We start from the raw sequence: 21,232 nt of genomic DNA, 5'->3' as shown, positions 1-21,232 counted from the left end.
GAGGAGGGTGGGGATGGGTGATTGGCAGATAGCTGTGATGAGCCTGTTGACGACTATTAACGACTGCAGTAGGTCTTACAGGAAAAAGCAAGGGGTGAGAAGGTGAAAAATGGCTTTGTCATGTATAGTGAGATAAGAATCCAATGTCTTTATTCAGGCCAGGTGTCTCCATGGTTTTAAGTTTGGTAATGATTTGCAATTCAGCAGCTTCTCTTTCCAGTCTATTTCTGAAATTCCTTTGTAGTAAAACAGCTACTTTGAGATCTTGTATAGAATGTCCTGGGAGATTGAAGTGTTCTCCTACTGGTTTCTCTGTCTTGTGATTCTTGATGTCAGATTTATGTCCGTTTATTGAGCCGCATGAAATGGAAGTCCATCAACCTCACCAAGAAACTTGCACAGGTACAGACTGATATAAGGATCTGGCAACTTCTGTTTCAGTGTATCTGAAGAAGTGTGCATGCACACGAAAGCTCATACCAAGAACTAACTTAGTTGGTCTTTAAGGTGCTACTGGAAGGAATTTTTTTTGTTTTGACTATGGCAGACCAACACGGCTACCCATCTGTAACTTCATTTTTTCCATTGAAGTAGTGATAGCAATGGTGATTCTATTATGTGATGACTGAAGTGGAGCTAGAACATTCTTATTTTTAAAATGGGCAAAAGTAGTTGGACAAAAATAAAATTAACTCAAGGAAAGTGCTGCTGAACACAGCTGAATGCCACATTTACCTGGGCCAGAGTTCCTGGGGAAATGATCCAGAAAGCCTGGGGGCAGACGAACATGATCTGTTTGGCCAAACTACTTTCTAACTGCAGAGGAGGCAGGGAGATTGTACTAAATTGTGGGTTCACACAAGCCTTAATGGCTGGGAGGTAAGTCCAAATGAACAAAGTGGAACTGACATGGAATAAATTTGCATAATAAATGGGCTGTAAGACCTTGCTTCTTCTCACGCCAGGTTTGGAAAGTAATGTCTGACCATGATACTATGTGGTGGGTTTCTTGTTTTGTTTTTGAAGTTTTTACAACCTTAAAGCACAGTTACAAATGGCAGGCATAGAATATAAATTGAACAAAACTACAAACTAAGCAAACTGTATGTATATTTCCTATACAAAAAGGAAAATTTCGCAAAGAGAATGGGAGATAGTTAGCTTTGCAAACTTACTAGACTTCAGTTTTTAGGACCACAAATAATTGTGTAATAATTCTATTCAAAACAATCTCTGAAGGATGGGGGCATACTGACAGTAGATAACATTGTGTTACATACACAGTGATGGTTGCCCAGTTTCCATCAAATCTATCAACTTGCTGTACTCTCATAAGGACTTGGTTACTTAAACCCAGCATAATACTTGCTAAACAATAATATAGTTCAGCCATTTATTTTAGGGTAATTGGCATCAGATTATTAGATATTTTGGGATCCTAAAGAGGCCAGTTTAATTACAAGTAGCTGGATTTCTAGCCTAAATTAGTTTGCAGTGCTTTAAGACTTAAGTATTAAGTTAATGGACAGTACTGTCAATACACACTTATAAAGATGTATCTGTTTTTAAAACATTTTTATTTTCTTCACCCAGGCAATGCCAGAAAAAAATATTGCATTATAATGGTACAATGTGAGCATTAGTAGTAGGTTATGAACACATCTAATTTGGGTATAAACTATCTATGGGTCTTTTGCAGGATAGTTTACTATACTTAGCAAACGTAAGTCAATGTTAGCTCCTATGATGTTGCTCTGCTGCTATGACCATCCAGTGCTTTTTTAAAAAAAGGAAATAGTAGTATTACAGTTTTTAAACAGGGTAGAAAACTTGTGTGACCATAATCCCGAAACAACAAACAAAAGAGATCTCATTCATTGTTCATCTATGCAAACAAACTTAGAAGTTGTTGCCATTGATAAAGCTGTGTAAATAATTAAATAGTTAAGATGCAAGTATTACAAATTGGGGGGGGGGGGACCAGCCTGCTGGAATCTCCAGCCCCTCCAGAATGGACACTAACAAGAATGGATTAGATCCAGACTAAGTAAGTAATGCTTTTAGTCCCACTGAAATCAATAGGACTAGTTCCTCAAAATTTATTTCCCGTTGATTTCAGTGGGTCTAAAGTACAACTAACTCTTTCTGTTTGTCTGTCTTGCATCTTTTTACTTGTGGTGCTGAAGTTGAATTTCTACTCAACCTGATGTCAGCCTTTTTCTTCCTGGTGCGAACAGTTCCTTGCAGAGTCTTTTACAACTTTCCTTTGGGGTGTTCCAGGACACTGACTTGCATTATTGTTTCCTTATTTCCCTCCCTGGAATTTTGTTTCCATCCAGGTTCTGCAATGAGAACAGTCCATGCCCATTGCCAATCTTCTGGTCTTCGTGGGGCCCTTGGAATAAATGTAGCGCAAATTGTGGTGGAGGGGTGCACTCCAGGCAGAGGTCTTGTGAAAATGGAAACTCCTGCCCAGGCTGTGCTGTGGTACGTTTTCATTCAGATAGGCTTTCGTTGCTGTTTTCTTATGCTCTCTTTTCCTCAGTCCTTTAAGGACTTGTCCTATACACCTGTGCTTAGAGAAGAGAAGAGAGGGAGCTTACAGGTAATTGACCTAGGGGCTAGGTAAGAAGGGAGCCGGCATTTGTCCACAGACAGCTTTCCGGATCATGTGGCCATCATGACTAAACCGCTTCTGGTGCAACGGGACACCGTGATGGAAGCCGGAGCGCATGGAAACGCCTCCAACTGGGCCTTTGTCTATGGAATTCGTTTGCATGCATTAGTATGGGCACTTTATGTAACACATGCGTAGGCCTGTCGCCTCAGCATTGTATTCTGTTAAAGAACTGGAAGCAATACCAGACCTTGATTTATACACCTTCTGAGCATTATTACTGCTTCAGTGGTTTTGTGATTTTGAGTCAAATATTCGGGGGTTTATCTTATTGTTCCTTAAATGTCATTGAACCCAAGTGCATTGGTAAAGCTGCAAACCCTCAAGTAAATGCTAATAATTGGGTCCTTTCCCCATTTTCTCCTATTTCTGTAGGAGTATAAAACCTGCAGCCCAGAGGCCTGCCCAGAGGTCCGAAGAAACACACCTTGGACTCCATGGATGCCCACCAACATCACTCAGAGTGGCGCTCGTCAAGAACAGCGTTTCCGCTACACCTGCCGCGCTCAGCTTGCTGACCCTCACGACCTCCAGTTTGGCAGGAAGAAGACGGAGAGCCGGTTCTGCCCCAATGACGGCTCAGCCGTTTGCGACACTGATTGTACGTCCTGCCAGATTGCGAGATTAGAACGAGCGCCAAGCTAAGCTGCTTATTATTCATGCTGGAGGTTGTGGGCAGCTGAAGCGTAGGGTTGGTTAAATGCTGATCTATGTTGATAGCAACAGAGCAAATCAAAGCCAGCAGATTGAGACAGTATATACTCTGTCAGGATGGATGAGCATTAGGGAATTTGCTTGGGAGCTTTTCACACACCTGCAAACACTGTGTTGCTGGAGGTGCATAATCTTAATTTCTGTGTTTATTAAGATGCCCTTCACACATCAAGCAGCATAGGGGTCACTTCAGCTTGCTGTGATTGCACACTACAGGAGCGCATGATAGGACTATGTGGTTGAGAGCACAATTGTGGGGATATTTCATATAATTGGGGTGCCATGAATTGAAGCAGTCGAGTGGGTATATATGGGGTAAGCAAACTGGTCCCAAGGTGTTGAAAGCTTTATATATCAATAGTAACACAGCCAGTAACAAATTGGCAGCTCATCCCTCAGCAGGGTCTCTCTCTCCTGCCGGCAATCATCCTGCAGTAGTTGCAGTTCCTGGGCCAAACACAAGGGAAAATCCACCTGCATGGCAGTAATCCAATCGGAAGTGCCTGAAGTACTGTGATCAGGCTATCCTGGTCCAGGAACCAATGTCACACTAGCTGAAGCTGATAAAAAGTGCTCCTAGCCACCAGGTCCTTTGGTGAGAAACCTGGGTCTCCCCTAGACTTCTTATTTGCTCCTTCTGAGAGAGTGCAAGCCCATCCAGGGCAGGTAATTGGCCGATTTCTTGGATACAATAACTATTCGCCCACAGGGCCTGCATCTTGCCAGGATTCAAGCTCAGTGCATTGGCCCTCATCCAGCCCACCACCACTGCATGGTGTCTGCACCATTAGCACCACTCACATGTTGGCATGAGTGGGGCTAAGCAGGTTCATTTCAATTACTGCACCACAGTTTCTTTTCTTCACTATGTGATGAATGTAACCTATATTTGCCATGATCACTTGCAAGGGAGGGAATCTTACCAGTGTGCCTATGTGACTGGGGTGCTCGTGAAGCCTTGGCAGTTTACCTGCCACAGAAATCTCTTACTTTAGAGAAGGAAAGAGAGAGAGAGTGCCAATGTGACCTTGTATGGCTAAGATGCTCTGGGCAACACAGTGGCCAGAAGTCTTTCAGCCTTCCTCTTAGCCTTGAAGCTGGGAAGGGAACATAGTTGACCATGCAACTGTCTGAACACTCCTTGCCCACTTCTGCTGCTGCAAGGTTGGGAAGAAAGCTGGGGGTTTCCATGTGTTTAATTCCTATATTTTTCTTTTTTCCTCCCCCTCTCCCCACTGCCCCCCCAGCTTTAGTTGATGACCTTCTGAAAAGCGGCAAGACCTCTATTCGGATTATCAATGGTGGGTGGTCCTTTTGGGGAGGGTGGTCATCTTGCTCTCGAGACTGTGAGCTGGGCTTCAGAACCAGGAAGCGAACATGCACCAATCCAGAGCCAAAAAACGGTGGCCTACCTTGCATAGGATCTGCAATGGAATATCAGGACTGCAACCCACATCCCTGTCCAGGTAAATACTGTGACCGTTCCCTGCTTTTGTTCAGTGTGAGTAGCGTGCTGAAGAAGCGTGCTATGAAGTTCTTCCATTACTCTTCACCCTGCCATCGTAGGGCATGTTTGCCTGTGCTGGCCCAAGACATTTTCCTGCCTGAAGCAGAGCCAACATATGGTTCCCTTTTTCCCTGCTAGGGCCAACAATGTGGAAAAGTCTCGCTGCACCATTCACACACCAATTCATGCCTCATGATGCCATCTAACGCTGACCACTTCACCCTGCTGCATGGCATGATTGCTCCTGATGTTAGAGCTGGCACTTTTGCAGAAGGCATTTAACATACGTAGCTGTAAGCTCAGCCCTCAAAAGGCAAAGAAAGTTTGGACTGCACGCAGAGAGGTTGCAACAAAATCTCATTGCTTCAAAAACATTAGAACTTTCTGCTCCTTTAGTAAAGCGAGAGCTGTGCAGAATCAGATGTGTCTTTAAGTTTAAGATTAGATCTGGTACTTTGACTTTGCTCACCATTCCATGGTCCAGATTTGCTTATTTCAATATGGCTTACCCACCTCTAAGTATTGGTTACTCTTTCCTGACTGGCAATCAGGAAATATTATTTCCTTGTTAACTAGTCCTTGAAATTATGGCTCTGCTTCTTACTGGATTAGAACAGTAAAGGAGCCTTCCTTTCCCCATTTTCTCCACCCTTTCCCAACCTCCAAAACCACACCTGTTGGTGTTGTGTACCCTAAAGTGCTTTTCCAGGGGACTTTCAGACAGGGGCTTAATATTGTAAAGAGCCATTCATATATCACAAATATACTGTTGGCAAAGGTGCTTTTTTTAAATGTATCAGATTTTTCTCAGACAGGGTAAATCCAGATTAAATGTGGGGGGAATGTGTTCTGGCTTTTTGATGCCAATGACATTGTTTGGATATTGCAAAAAATGTGCATGTGTGAGAATAGTCATTACTTTTGCATTATAATCATAGCCATTCCTTCCCTCCTTTATCAGAACTATGTGCTTGGAGGGGCCAGAAATGCAATGAACTAACTTAAATCATTTTGGCAGAGAAAGAAACCAATAGGGACTTGTAAACAGTGAGGAACAGTATTTGTAGGCAAATAGTTAGGATGCTATTCATCTGGTGTGGTAGCTTCTCCATAGCTTTCTTCTCCTTGAAATAATGATTTGGGGTTTTTTTTATTGTGATGGGATTAACAGATGGGTGAAAAGTATGCCTGCATCTTTGTATTGTTTTATTTTGAAACCTTTCTTTTGAACCTTAGTGAAAGGTTCGTGGTCCTGCTGGACTCCTTGGTCTCAGTGCTCAGCAACTTGTGGAGGAGGGCACTACCAGCGCACCCGAACCTGCACCAACCCAGCGCCCTCTAATGGGGAGGATATCTGCATTGGACTGCACACTGAGGAAGCACTGTGCAACACACACTTGTGTGAAGGTAGCCCTGTTGTTGTTATTCTGTATAATGCCATCATTTTTGTATTTATGTTCTTTTAAAAAATATGTTTTCATAATGCATTTGAGATTTCAGGACTGATGTAATTCTTCTGTTGTTCTTCAAATGTAATTTTGAAATAAATTAATAAATAGAGATAGCTAGCTAGCTAGCTAGCTAGCTAGCTAGCTAGCTAGCTAGATAGATAGATAGAGGTGAAACTAGAATATAGTGGAAAAGTTCATTTATTTCAGTAATTCAACTTAAAAGGTGAAACTAATATATGAGATAGACTCATGACATGCAAAGCGAGATATGTCAAGCCTTTATTTGTTATAATTGTGATGATTATGGAGTACAGCTGATGAAAACCCCAAATGAACAATCTCAGAAAAGGTGCAGTAGCTATTCAATCCGTAACACCTGCAATGGGTTCCTGAGCCTTTAAATGGTCTCTCAGTCTGGTTCAGTAGGAAGCACAATCATGGGGAAGGCTGCTGACCTGACAGTTGTGCAGAAAGCCGTCATTGAGACCCTCCATAAGGAGGGAAAGCCTCAAAAGGTAATTGCAGAAGAAGTTGGATGTTCCCAAAGTGCTGTATCGAAGCACATTAATGGGAAGTTATGTGGAAGGGGAAAGTGTCGAAGACAAAGGTGCACAAGCAGCAGGGATGACCGCAGCCTGGAGAGGATTGTCAGGAAAAAACCATTCAAATGTGTTGGGGACTTTCACAAGGAGTGGACTGAGGCTGGAGTTAGTGCATCAAGAGCCACCACACACAGACGGATCTTGGAGATGGGCTTCAAATGTCGTATTCCTTTTGTCAAGCCGCTCCTGAACAAGAAACAACGTCAGAAGCGTCTTACCTGGGCTAAAGAAAAAAAGAACTGGTCTGTTGCTCAGTGGTCCCAAGGCCTCTTTTCTGATGAGAGCAACTTCTGCATCTCATTTGGAAATTAGTTTCACCTTTTAAGTTGAATTACTGAAATAAATGAACTTTTCCACGATATTCTAATTTTTCGACTTTCACCTGTCTGTCTGTTCCCAAACAATAGCTCGGCTGAGAAGACGGTTGCAGAGCATTTTTCCAAGTTCTGAATCACAGAACTAGACAACTGGTTTTGTCATTTTTCAATCTACTTTATGCTTCTCAAAACAGACTTCCCCTGTTCATGGGTATTTGACATTATTTCTAAATGCTCAGTTGGGTTTCCATATTCAGAAACTATGTGACCTTTTGTCCTTTGTTTGCCCTCATGTTTTTTTCTTGGTTTGACATTGTGATCATCCCACATGCTTAAGTCTTATCTCTCATTCTTAAGGAGGCTGGTCCGAATGGTCTGAATGGAGCTTGTGTAACGAAGATGGGATCCAGTATCGTAGTCGTTACTGTGAAATCCACAATCCAGGACCTTCCCAATGTGCTGGGAACAGCACACAATACCAGGACTGCTTGTACAATGAGATCCCAGGTGGGTGCAACTTCGCATGCTAAATGAGCAAGGAAAGGGCTCCACTAATTGCTGAGATGGATGCCTTACTAAAAAGAACTGATTGCCACTTTTAATATTGATAGGATTGTGTTTTGTAAGGCAGTGAGTATATTGAATGCTGCCTAGTATTCCATTAGTTCAGTTATGCAAGGAGAAGGCATCCTGCAGAAGGAAAGAGATTCAGGAGGATTTTTAGGATCCCATGCGTGGAAATGAAATGGCAGTAACTTTGGTGTAGCTATAGTCTATTTAGAATTATAGCTAACCTCCATCTAGGGATGGGAAGGATTCTGTGACTAATAGATCTTATATAATCAGGGAGTTTTGTATTCTGCACCACAAACAGACACATCCTTAGATAGCAAGGTCGTCTGTCTGTGTCATACATTGGTCAAAATATTATTTAATTGGATCATATGGTATTCACATTTATTCAGGTATTTTTTGAGCACAATTTAAGTGCCTCATTTGAGTCTTTTTTTATATCTCTATTTATATTTCTGTAATTTGCACAGTTCTTGCCAGAATTAAACAGTTCTAAGGACGCTTATTGTGTTGTATTTGGATAGTTTGCAATCCAGACAATTTTCTCATGCAATAGAGAGTATGTTCTTCTTAAAACTTTTTTTCACTATATTACATTCTGTGTTTTTTGCCAAAGCTCTGGGAGGCCCTCCATTTGCTGCAGAGATTAACTTGCCTTGCATTGAGCAAAGGGATTTTAATTGCCTGCACAATGTCGCAGATGACAAAAATGACATTTTTCTCCCCACTGTTTTTCTCTTTGTTTAGTAATCCTGCCAGCCTCAAGCATTGACGAGAGCACGAACTGTGGAGGTAGAGTACAGCTAACTATAGATCTTATTTTTATCTTAACATGACTCCTCTTTTCTGGGAAGCATCAACCCAACCATTAATCTGTGCAGTTCACATCCCGTTGATAGCCTTAATTCCACTGGAGTCCGATTGTCTGAGGGGAGGAAGGGAGGGGAGGAAGTATCTGTGATTCAGTTTTCTGGTATAAGAATTTAATTTGGGGGAGGGAGCATCTCAGAATAATTAATTACCAGGGAGATCACAGTCCTTTCCACTGCAGCTCCTTTTTAAATGGACTGGAAAAGATGAAGAGAGATTCCTCATTTTCCTGAGCGCTTAGTTAATTGTAGAGTTGTCACCGAATTTCATTATAAGCAAAACATTGATACGGGTTCCTGTTCTGGAGAAACTTCCAAAGCTTTTAAGGGGAAGCAAAAAGAATTTTGATAAGACTGGCAAAGTTTCTCAGGCTGGATCCGACACATCCCTTGTTAATTGTATAAATGTTTTAACTTCTTGAGCACTTTTGAATGTAGTGGGTGCTTCTGTGTTTGTCTCTCATTTACCATGTATAAAGGTCTAGGAATGGTGTTTGCCACCCCCAGGAAGATGAGATTTGCACCCAACCACCTTTTGAAGTGAAAGTAGCCTTGGTTGCTACTCTTTTCCGCACAAGCATAAATGAACATACCAAATCTCTCTCTCTCTCTCTCTCTCTCTCTCTCTCTCTCTCTCTCTCTCTCCTCTCTCTCTCTCTCTCTCACACACACACACTACATATACACAACAAGGCATACCTATGTCCTTCCCTTCCAGGGGTTTTCGAGGGTGGAGAGGGGGAGAAATGAATGCACGGGGATTGCTGCAAGTAGTTCACAGTGTAATAAGCTGAGTTTGTACCAGGGTAGCTCATATAATAAGACTGCAGTGAATTCTAAAGTTGTCTCTATGAATGAACCCAATGCAAAATCGATGGCTATCTTGCCATTGGAAACAGGATTAGACAGCCAATGCAAAACCTTGATTACTGGAAAAGCAGTTGCCATGCCACTAATTTTATCTGACTTCTTTAGAGTTCAGGGAATTGCATTTTCTTTGTGCATTTCCTGCAGGTCGCTTGATAGCTAGCAGAGTCTGTTGAAGGGCCAGAAGAGAAAGCAACCTTCCTTGCTTCTCACATTGTGCTTTTTGATACCTTCCATCTTTCTGAATAGGAGAAAAATAGCAGCTTCGCTAACACAAGGCACTTGTTCTGGTACTTTGAAAGTTCAGTTGTAGTAGGGAACTATGGTTAAGAGCAGAATTCTGGCTTTTTCAGCTAATTGTGCAGAGATTACTGAAGCAGATGGAAATGAGCTCCCTGCACTCCTACCGCAGCTCGTTGCAGATCTTGACTTATTAAGCTATAAACATACTGTGCATACCATGCCAATGGGTGATTTAAGCTTTTGTTGCAGCCGTCATGAAACTGATCACCAAATTTCTAGTAGATATAATTGTCAGGAGCAGATTTTGGGTCATCCAAAATCATCATGGTGCTTCAGTGGTTTTGCACAACAGCCCCCACAAGTAAGCAGCTTTCCTGACGAACCGCTTGGACAGCTCTTGGCCTGCGCATTAGTCACTCTCTGTACAAAAAGCATTACAGCAATGACAGAAAAGGCAAAACGCTCCATCGGCAGACCTTTCCATCTAGTGTGTGTGACTGCAGGGGAAGCAATGGAATTAAGACTCCAGTTCCATTAGCAGCACGGTTGGTTTTCTTGTATCCCCATTCCTCCTGCCAGGTGTGTGCCTCAGCTCAGGGTCTCTTTATTAACCTTATATTCATCATTATGCATTGGTATTGATATTTTCACTGCCCTCTTCTGCCATTGCAGTCTTATTTGTTTATATAATGCATGGGGATATTATTTATCCCTTAGCATCTCTGAATATCTGGCAAAGATATAATCATTAGGAATTCAGCCTGCTGCCCTCTCACACGTGAAACAAGGGGGAATCTGAGTTATGGGCAAAACCAGAAACATCAGCCTGCAGATTCATAGAATGCTCATGTTATTCAAATATTTATCCAGGTGCCATGGAGGCACAGCTGAAAGGCAGAGAGACCTTGTAAGGGACAGGACTGAGGATGAATAGTTTGAGGAATCAGCTGCTCAGTACCAGAGCACCAGAGAATTCTTAGCACCTCACTAGCTACAACTCACCTTGGCAAAAGCCATGCTAAAGTGTTACATTGATGCTGAAAGTAGGGCCTAGGAAACCTTATCCTCAAGTGACTTTTCAACTTTATGATTCTTAGAATTTGTCACTGGCTTTTGTTGTTGTTTACTCCTTTGCATTCCTCTTTCTCAGCAGAACATCTCCTTGGTAACCCACTGGAATGGAAGCGTTTTGAAATCTATATGTCAACTTATTTGTGTTGGGGAAAGTTTTATGCACCAGGAACTTTCTTCTTTGAAATCTTTACGGGGTACCTGCATCAGTGGTGTCACTTTGCAGCTGGGGTTCTGCTTTCATTGCTCACCAAGAAACCAAGCCAGGCAATATTCAGTGTCATCCCTTGTTCTTGCTGCCTCCTGTTTTTTCTCCCAGGAGGCTCCCTTTCCGTGGCTAGTGGAGAGAGTATCAGCAAGAGCACATGCAGGCTTTCAGAGATGGCTGGAGAAGCGGAAGCTGATCAGAGACCAAAAAACCAGGCCAGGGTGGGAGGGTGGAGAACCCTATATCCTTAGCAGCCAGCATACATTGGAGGCAGCCAGGGGGGTGGCTTGTGCAACACCAAGCAGGTCCCCTGCCTTGACTGCCCTGAGCAGAGGTCTCATAGAAAAAGCAATGAGCTCTCCTCCTTCTCGGTGGTGGCAGCATTTTGCAGGCTTCCATTCAGTGCTAGCATGAGTGCTCAGCATCCTTGGGCTTCCAGAGTCCCAGAGCCCTGAAATGGCTACTGCTGAAGCCTGTTCTAGGCCCCCTTTAAAAATACCTATTTTTCATCTGAGCACCTAGCAATCACATTTGTGTCCCTGACACTCTGGGGGCATTGTGGAAATTTTAATGGCAGTTAGATGTATCTGCTCAGAATCCTGCCACTACTCCCTGTCACCCACTGCCAGGTAAATCCCCTGACAGAGGAGGGGCCCACCCAAGAGCACTTTGCCAAGAACCTCCTCAAATAGGGAACCAGCCTAGACCTGCCACACCTTATCAGCCACTTCCACTTATTCATTCCTTGTGCATTTTAGGTAGGTCAGAAGGCCTTCCTTTCTTCTGATTTGAGAAATTCTGAGTTTACCACCCAGCTTCCGTGACGTGCACATTCTTTGGAACCTGTTGCTGTGTATTGTTTGTATACCTCATTTCTCTGCCTGTCAGCTTAATGTTTAGTTTCAGTATCAATTGGAGGAGAAAGGAATAGCTTTAAGAAAGCAGCGTATGATGCCACTGAAGCAGAACTGTGATGAGCAGACTTGATAGTAAGGGAAGGAAGCGTCTGTTAGTGGGTGTTACCATGCAAGACACTGGCTTCTTTCAGGAACACATTTTTCCTTATGCCTAGGAAACAGAAAATCACCCTCTTGAGTGGTTTATTGTTGTTGAAAGTGTTTTTGTTCTTGCTTATGTCTCTAACCACAGCATCTCCTACCACACTTTCTTCTCTAGGTTTCAGCCTCATCCACCTAATTGCCACAGGGGTCTCCTGCTTCTTTGGCTCTAGCCTCTTAACCTTTGTCATCTATGTGTACTGCCAGCGTTGCCAGAGGCAATCTCAGGAGTCAACTGTTATCCATCCCACCACTCCCAATCATCTCCATTACAAAGGCAACACAACTCCCAAGAATGAGAAATACACACCTATGGAATTCAAGGTAAGAGGCTTCATCTGCCCAAAGGTCTGTGGTATACACTGAATTCATTTGCAGCGCATCCCAGTGGCTCATACATAACCTTTAGTACAGTTTGCTTCAGCAAGTTTTCCCAGCACACTTAAGAGCTGAGCTACAATGATCAGCTGAAACAGGTGGGTAGGTAACTTTGCCATCTCTTTGACATGCAGGGAATTATGCGGAAGCACTGGAATTGTTCTGCACAGCAGGAACTTTACCACGTGGTTCTTCTGATTGTGTAGCTGGGTTCAAGCCTCAATGCAAAGAGCAGTGGTTGAAACTAAGTGATGTTTTCTTGCTGTGGTTGACTAGCCTGTTCTCCATCACTGAGTGAGCTTGCTTTCTCCATCACCTTCATTGCAAACATATGCTAGGTAACATTACTAAGACATGTTTCTGAAGGGCCATGGTGTATCAATATTTAAATTGTGGAGTTAAGCCCAGCATCCTACTGAAGGTTCAGGATTTAGATTTGGAACCATTGGGCTGTGCTCTGCTATGTTTGCATATATTTTTACATACATAATATTGTTTTCCTATCCTCTCTCATGGCCCATCCAAATTTTCTCCCATGTTGCTTTTCAGAAGGGATCAAATAATAGCTACATTTGTACATTTCTTGTTTTTTATTTATTGAATTTCCATGCAGCCCGTCATCCAATGATGACATGACGGTATACAACGGTTTTGTTGTATAAAACAACAAAAACACATAACAAGAAACGAAGCAATAACCCCCCCACACCCACAGTTTAAAAGGCCATAGATTGTTATGATGATGTCCACGTAAAACACCACCCTTTTCTGACCACATTCTTTGCTTACTTAGAAGGCCTATCCAAAAGAGAGTTATCTCCAGAGTGTATGGGTTGCCTTGGCAACCTCTTTTTCAATAGAAATCTGGCATTTCTGTTATCAAGAAATGAACCTGACAAGCTAGCAAGTATCCCAGTAGTAATTAACACATAATAAAGCACCCAGCATCTGTAATCAACAAAGTAACTTGTAGGCAGGGGGAAATACCTCTTAAAAGCAATTAATTAACTTGCAGAGAGCAAGAGCAGAAAGATTGCTATACATAGTTTTAAAAACAGGCAGCAGGTACAGAAAGTGGAGCAGGTTGCAATTAGGCCACTCATTGGATTCAGAGCTTCCTTGGCAAATAAGGCTTCCAAATGGCCCTGGTGATAAAGAAAAAGGAAGACCGTTTTTAGGGATTTCTCAATTAGTGCCACTGCATTGAAATTTTTTTAAAAAAATGTCCTTCAGAGCTGAAATAGAGGTTTTGGCAACCGGAAGCAACCCTTCATCTTATCAACCTGTTTGTTTTTTGGACCCTGTTAGCTAAATTCTTCAGAAGCAGCTTACCTGACCTGCAGCTGCCAAATTCCAAATGAAAAATTTACCGACTGCCAACAAACAAATGGGGATAGATCACCCAGGCCTACCCACTTCTCTCAGGCCGTGTGCGGCAGTTCATTGATGGAGCTCCCTTGCCTACAGAGATGTACTCTTCACCTGTGTGGAAGGGGTCAACTCTGCATTTGAAGAACTGCCTCTTTCTCTCAAGTGAGAGTTTCCTCCTCTCCTTATTGACAGTGGTGTCACAGGCAGTTAACCCTTGATAATCCTAAATCCAGCTCTGTTGCATCAATAATTATTTTGAAGTCTAGATTAACAAGCTACATGCCCAACAGACGTCTGGAGAAATAACAAGACCTTATTATTTCCAGAGCTGCACTGGCTAAGTTGGCCTTCCTTATCGGTGACAGTTTCTTTCTGAGATGTAAGGAATCACCCGTTTTGCTTCCTCACATAGTTTCTTGCTTGTTTTCTGAGGAAAAAGGTTAATTTTCAAGGGAAGCTTAAATCTCCTAATATTAGGACAAAATTGTGTTCCAGAAATGGTTCAATGCACATTTTTGGTGATGTGGATCTTGGTGGATGAGAAAGTATGTGTCAAAAGATCTGGAATCAATGAACAGCAATTTTCTCTTCACAAAAAAATGAAATGCATGAAGCTAAGAAATTTAAACCATGAGGTATACTTAGTTAGGGAAATTTAGAGGTCTCCTCTAACAAATTCAGAGGAATCCTATAGTACAACCTCCCTAGGACTGTATCCCTTCAAAGTGTGGATGGGAGATTTTATGACTGCATGCTCCCCATTTCTAAAACTTCTCTAACATAAGTGAAGTTTATGTTATGGCTAAGCTAAAGAATGCAGAACAATTAGTGTGTCACAGTTCTTTAACACAGGATCTCTAACTGTACTAAAAATAGTCACCTAGGAAATGCCCTGGATTCAGTCTGCAGTATTTCAAGGTAGAGCTTTGAATATCCCTGATTAAAATCCTGTGGAGCCACTGGCAGTCTGTGCAGACCAAGGGTAGGTAATGTGGTGCCTTCCAGTTGGTGGATGGCCCCACTAGACACCCTATATTCCCTGAACATTGGTCATTCTGTTGGAGTCCAAAATACCTGGAGGGCCCCTACATTAGGCAATTTGCACTGAAGGCAAGCAATGTGGGCTTCATATGCCCATGTAGCAGAAGAGCATGGCATTCCAACAACGTGTGCAAACCATGTAACCAAACAGCTCCTACGTACCCTCTCCCCTGTTGCTTATTTCTTTTTCATTAAAATAGTGAATGCGGTAACATCTGTAGGGCACCGTGTTGGCTGTCCATGGTGTCAACAGTACTGAGTAACATGGACCAATAGTCTGACTCTGTTAAAGGCAGCTTCCTAGCTGTGTGTGCCATGAAGCCTATGCTTTGTGTTCTCCAGGTGAGCCTGCTGCCCTCAGGTGCCTTGTCAGTGTTGAAATAAGATTCAGCTGCCACTCAAGCCAGCTTTGTTGTGTAGAAATGGGGACCACCAAATTGTCCTCCTGCTCAAGCAGCAAAATGTGTTGGGCCAGCCCTGTTCTATGGGCTTGCATGCTAGACTTAACTTGATGTCCGGACTGGCTCAGTTGCTTATTTGTGACTCTCCACCTCATAAACCAGGCCTCAGGAATTTGACTCTTTGAAGTTCTCAAGAATCCTGAATACATGTGTCTATGTTCATCCATTGTCTTTGCACACTAAGAAGCCCATCTGGTTTGTGGGTGCAGTTGCAATATAGATGGTGAAGGGCAGGGAGATACTCATTCTTACTTACTTAAAGTAAACTCAAGAGATGCTTTGCTCCTTGTAAAATTATTTTGCCTGATAAAAGCAAAAAAAAAAAAAAAAAAGTTTTGGAAGATTGCATTGGCAGAAAGTTGGAGGAGGGTTAATAAGAAAGCACTTTTGTTAAGTGCAAGTCAGCATGAACTTGTAGAAGGTAAATCATGTCTCACAAATTAGATTCTTCCCCTCCCCTGCTTCTCTTTTCTCCCGCCCCTTTCCATTCTTTTGGCTAATTAAATAAATATTGATCTTTACAGAAAGGAAAACACAATCTGGATCCTACTGTAAGTTTCTGATTGTTTCATTAATTTGAGGTATTTTCTTGGTCCCGAAATCATTCATCCCCTTCCACCCACCAACCCAGTAAGGTCATTCCTGTATAGGAAGGGGTCTTTAAGCATTTGATTCAGTGCTATGCAGAAGCATCATAGTGGTAAGAATCCCTGACCTCAGATTTTGTCATGTACATTAGCTAGATAAGGTGGGGGTGGAGACATACGGAGTTGACAGATAGGTAGTAGAGAATGGGCTAAGGAAGACTCAGAGGGCAGTAAAGGGGCAGTTTAGTGTGGTCCCTTCCAACTCTACAATTCTATGATTCTAAATGAAGCTCAGCAAAGGAGTTGCTGAAGAAGTGGATCCTTAGAAGAGAAAGAAATGGCTTATTTAACAGAGGGGTTAAGACTGTTCTATCTATAGGGAACCACATGGTAGAAACCACAGAGACAGACACACATTGGACTTCGAGGCAATTGAGATTGTCTAAAAAACACAGAGGAGCGAAAAGGCAATTAGGAAGAGGACCCCATCTATTGGTTTTATACCTTTCAGAGAATTCTGGAAATGGTAGTTTCATGCTGTGATTTATAAGAGATCTCCCACACCCAGTGGCGTAGCGTGGGTTGTCAGCACCCGGGGCAAGGCAAGTAATTTGCGCCCCCTAACCCGTGGATTTGTGCCCCCTAACCCGTGGATTTGTGCCCCCTAACCTGTGGATTTGCCCTAACCCCAGATGTTGCGCCCGGGGCGGCCGGCCCCCCCTGCACCCCCCACGCTACGCCACTGCCCACACCACCACCAATCCCACATCAGGTGTACAATTTTCAGGGAAGAGGGACTGTAAAGTCTGTTTAAGTCTACAAAATGGATATGACCAGGTGTTGGGGCAGGGAGATTTCAAGGTGGATCTGACCCTTAGACCTGACACTGTTTTGAACAATGGAATCTGCTGTGTTTGGTGAGGTGAGCGCCTGCCGGCAAGGCAAGATAAAGCTCGTGTTCTGTGCTTGATGTGCCAAAAATTGTAATGCGTTGTTTGTTACAACTTACAGCGAGGATGTTGTTGTCTCACACAGTAATCGGGAAGGCACAACAGGTTAGAAAATGGGAGATGGAATGTTATCCAGAATTTCCTGGAGCTCTGCCATTCCTTCTATTCTAAATGAACCAAAGTGGTGGTCAGACAGGGCACCCCTAACCCTTCTGACATAGTGGGAAGGGGCGCAGAGGGTTAACAATCAATGGTCTATGATGATACAGAGGTTTCCAAAGCCATCTCTAGTATTTTATTTTTGTTTCTTCAAACCTCCCTGTTCAAAAGCTGTGCTTTAGCCACAGCATATTTCATCTGTGTTTTAACCACAGCATATTTCAAAGAAAGCAAGATCTAATGACAAGGAGGTGGGACCTGCATGAGGGTGATTCGGGCATTCAAGTACATATGGATGAGATGTAAATGCTGTTGATGGCAGTAACCCATCGATCATTTCACTGATAACCTGCCAAGACACTGATGATTCAGAGAGAGGGGGGGGGGATATCTTCTGCCTGCTTTGTGCAGAATATTCTGGGTTCTGCTGTCAGATCTTTTAGCCAAGGTTGTGGGCGAATATTTCAAGTCATCTAATCAGCCATTCATGTTCCATTAATTAGCAATAGCTTCTACAGTCCTTTGATGGTGTTGTGTTCTGTTCAGCACGAATGCATATTGTAATAGGAGTTGTTTACATCATGCATTAGGTTGCAGCTCCTTACACCATTCCCTGCTCAGCCAGGTTGTTTGGGCTGTAATAGCGCACGCTATTAAAACATAAGCACCTGCTGTTTTAGATACTGCGCTTCCAAGTGAGAGTTCCAAAAGGGCCATACACACAAGCAAGGGTTATCAGTCTGCTGGTAATCATGATTGTAATGATCCATGGTATGAGGAAGGGGATTTTCTGTCCTGCCTATATATTGGCTGATCACGGTACTCACGAGTTGCCAACCAGCTGAGTGAGGAAAAGACACCCCCCCCCCCATGCAGCCCCAAGGGCAAAATTATGTGTGAGGGCTCTCCTAAATTTAATTCTGCTGAGTATGCAAGTAGGCTTCACATGCAGGAATCTGGGATTTCTGCACTAAAAGCACAAAGAATGTTAAAAAATTCCCCAAACTGCAATAAATATAAATGAACAAGAAGATAGCTTGACCAGACACCTTTCTCCCCTCGTGCAGATGTTCTAGGTTCAATACATGGCATCTTGACGTAAAATATATTTTGGTTGCAGGTCTGGGACCTATGCCCAAGATGTAACAGAGCTGTAACCATTCAGAGTAAACCAGCCTTCCCCAACCTAGTGTTCTCCAGATGTTTTGGAGTGTAACTCTCACCACTGGCTGTGCTAAGGGAGGCTGGTGGGAGTTGGGAGTCTCCAGCTACTGGAAGGGCAGGCTGGAGCAGACAGTACTGTACTAAATCGTTGTCTGAGATTATAAAGTGGCTTCTTATCTTCTTAAGATGTGACCTACTCAATCAGGAATGGGGGTCCATCTAATCCAAAATCCTTTACCAACAGTGGTTAGCAGGAAGCCTCCAAACAATGGCAATGGTCCTCCTCTGTTGTTTGCTCCACAGCAAACCAAACCAGAGCATCTCTAGACCCGAGGATACCATATAGCAACCATGAGAAATACAGTCCTGATTGGCACATCACGCTAAGCCAAACCATAACATAGCAAGTATGAGCAAGCTCCCAGGGAGGAGCTTGTAGTCTTCCCCAGTCATCCAAATCTCGACTCATAGTTCAGCACTTTTTCAAGCCTATCCATGAGCTGTAACCAAGGTTTGTTCATGGTTTACAGCTAGTTTGTGGCTAGTCTTAAGAGAGCTAGATCATGAGTGGAGAACAATGTGGTAAACGTCAGCTGAGCTCAGTGCAGCACATCAGAGAGAGAAAAAGGACCAAGGAGAATGTAGAATTATACAGAATATTTATGGTATCACATCAGACTTGTAAACAAAAGATGAATGGCCAAACTGGCTCAAAACTCAGATACAGGTCCCAAGCTGTTCAAGACAAGAGACTTGTCCTTTGCTGCCCTTGCCTCTGCTGCCAGTGCCAGCCACATGCCCAGAGAAAAGAGAGCTTGGCAGGAGGAGGAAGGTGTCCTTTGGAAGCGGATCAGGAGCAACAGGCCCAGTCATATAGGGCTGCAAGGAAAGGGAATGTCGTAGATTGTGGGCCAGGCAGGGTTATAGTGAAGAAAAAGACCCCAATAAAAGGGGATGGTTGGAGCCTAGAACCACTGGTGCTTGGACATGCCACAATGAATGGGTGGCTCTTGGTGACGAGGGAATGAAGCAATAGGAAGTGTGTTTGTGTGTGAGGGAGGGAGGGAGGGAGGATTTGCAAAATACAGCCTTGTAACTTCCAGTTACAGGAATTATTTCAGGTTGCAGAGAGATTTCCACAATATAGCCTTCCTTCTGTCAACAGAAAGAAAGCCGGTTTCATCAGTCTGGCGCAGTACCCTTGGTGAAAGGGATATTGAATCGTGTGATATGTGGTTCATTAACCACCCAGAGATATACACCTAGATGCTGTAGGGAAAATGTCAGTGCTGGAGACTGGGAAACAGAGCCTCTGCTCTCCTCCCATCCCCTGAAGAATAATAATTTCAGATGAAGCAGCAATCTTAAAAAAAAATCGGAGGACCTTCCAGCTGTGAAATGAGAAATAAAACTAGAAGGGGGATGTGATGTTCCAAAGCACTGCCTGACTTCTCAATGTCTTGTTCCCTTGTGGATGGTCATTTTTACTGCTGCTGAAAATAACACTTGCGGGGTCCAGGGAGGCAGAGATAGCATAGAAGACTTTGAACCACCTTTCCTTTCCCAGGAGGTGTTTGCAGCTGGGCTAGAAACGGGCTTGTGGAGTTTTTTTTACCCTTCTATCCCTTGGAAAGCGCAAGATGGCAATCTCCTATCTTTTAATTTGATAGGTTGCTCTTTCACTTTTACTGGCTGTTTTCTTTCTTCACCCTTGATTCCCATGTGTGGGCTGGCAGAAGCAGTGATACAGCCACAGCAAGAACCTCCTTCCTGTAGTGACCCTTCTGTGGTACATCGTTTGAAACTGCAGCATCAATCTGTTTACAGTTTAGCCATCAGTCAGAAGCTGGATGAATTGCAGCAGTCTGGAAAGTTAGTAACGGTTTCTCCTTGAGACCCATCTCTTCACCGTGTGGCTTTAAAATTGAGACTCTTGGCTAGATTAGCAAATCATTTATTCCATCCCCTCAACCCTCCTCCTCCTCCCCCGGAAAAAAAGCGAAATGCACATTTTGGTTCTTATGATTTTCATGTGTACCAAAGCCTTTCCCCCCACCTTCCGGCATTTAAGAATGTTTGCCGCTTGAGTGGCAAAGCACATGTTTTCAGTGGGCAGAGTCTGATATGAAAGGGAATGGTTTGCAGGTGGGAAACAGCATTATTTTTATTGTATTATCCCGCAGCTCTAAATATCACTTCAAGGGATGCTTGATTTACATAATGCCTGCTAGGAAGAGAAAGCAAGGAGGCTTACTGAGGAGGAACAAAAAGGATTTAGCAGTACAGCTTAGCTGAAAGCTATTAGTCTCTTCCCCTGACCCTCTTTAATTCATTGGGTCGAGTCAAATTGAGCAGTCAGCCATGCTCAGGAGGTGTGGCTCTCATGCAGTGAAGATTACACCGGCAGAGCAATGATGCATCTTACAGAGGTGTCATTACCTTATGGCGGCAGCGGCAGCAGCAAGCCTGGCAGGCTTGTCACATTCGTCTTATTTAAGATCAGTGGATGCTGCCACTTAAGGGTTTGAATGTTTGCCTCTGTCAAATTTATGTGGAATATTAGCAGCCATTCACTAGCTCTGAATCTTTGCTGTCTGCTGTGCTGCAGTATAAAGTCGGGAGTGTGTTGTTGCTGTTGTTGGGACTTTCCAAGCAAAACCTGCCTTTGGTTTTGACCACTTGTAGTGCAGGCCCTTTTGTTATCTTGAGGTGGGATATAAGGCTCCCCACAATCACACACAAACACACAATTGATAGGCCCCACTGTTACATGTTCCCTCATCCTCTCCTCTCTTTCCCCCGCTTTTCATTCCAGTCTGGGTTTTGTATCATATGGGAAGGCTTCAAAGCCCCCCAACCCTTGTTTGACCAGAGTTGGTACAATCATAGAATTGTAGAGTTGGAAAGGATCCTGGGAGTCACCTAGTTCAACCCCCTTTCAATGTGGGAATCTCAACTAAAGCA

At 43.3% G+C, this 21,232-nt stretch overlaps 1 protein-coding gene across 11 annotated transcripts in view; it reads left to right on the top strand.

Moving 5' to 3' along the window:
- SEMA5B (semaphorin 5B) overlaps positions 1 to 21,232 on the top strand; it is a 358,315-nt gene that overhangs the window by 320,918 nt on the left and 16,165 nt on the right. For all 11 annotated transcript variants that reach the window (XM_077934877.1, XM_077934909.1, XM_077934914.1 and 8 more), the window contains 7 exons: positions 2,340 to 2,487; positions 3,053 to 3,278; positions 4,639 to 4,857; positions 6,135 to 6,305; positions 7,626 to 7,775; positions 8,589 to 8,633; positions 12,276 to 12,481. In XM_077934877.1, the coding sequence (XP_077791003.1) occupies positions 2,340 to 2,487; positions 3,053 to 3,278; positions 4,639 to 4,857; positions 6,135 to 6,305; positions 7,626 to 7,775; positions 8,589 to 8,633; positions 12,276 to 12,481 (1,165 nt within the window). The remainder of the gene's footprint in view (positions 1 to 2,339; positions 2,488 to 3,052; positions 3,279 to 4,638; positions 4,858 to 6,134; positions 6,306 to 7,625; positions 7,776 to 8,588; positions 8,634 to 12,275; positions 12,482 to 21,232) is intronic.

This window comes from Podarcis muralis, chromosome 1 (assembly GCF_964188315.1).
Source record: "Podarcis muralis chromosome 1, rPodMur119.hap1.1, whole genome shotgun sequence".
Lineage (NCBI taxonomy): Eukaryota > Metazoa > Chordata > Lepidosauria > Squamata > Lacertidae > Podarcis > Podarcis muralis.
The sequence above is the reverse complement of the archived record's forward strand: the minus strand, read 5'-3'. Positions and strand labels throughout refer to the sequence as shown.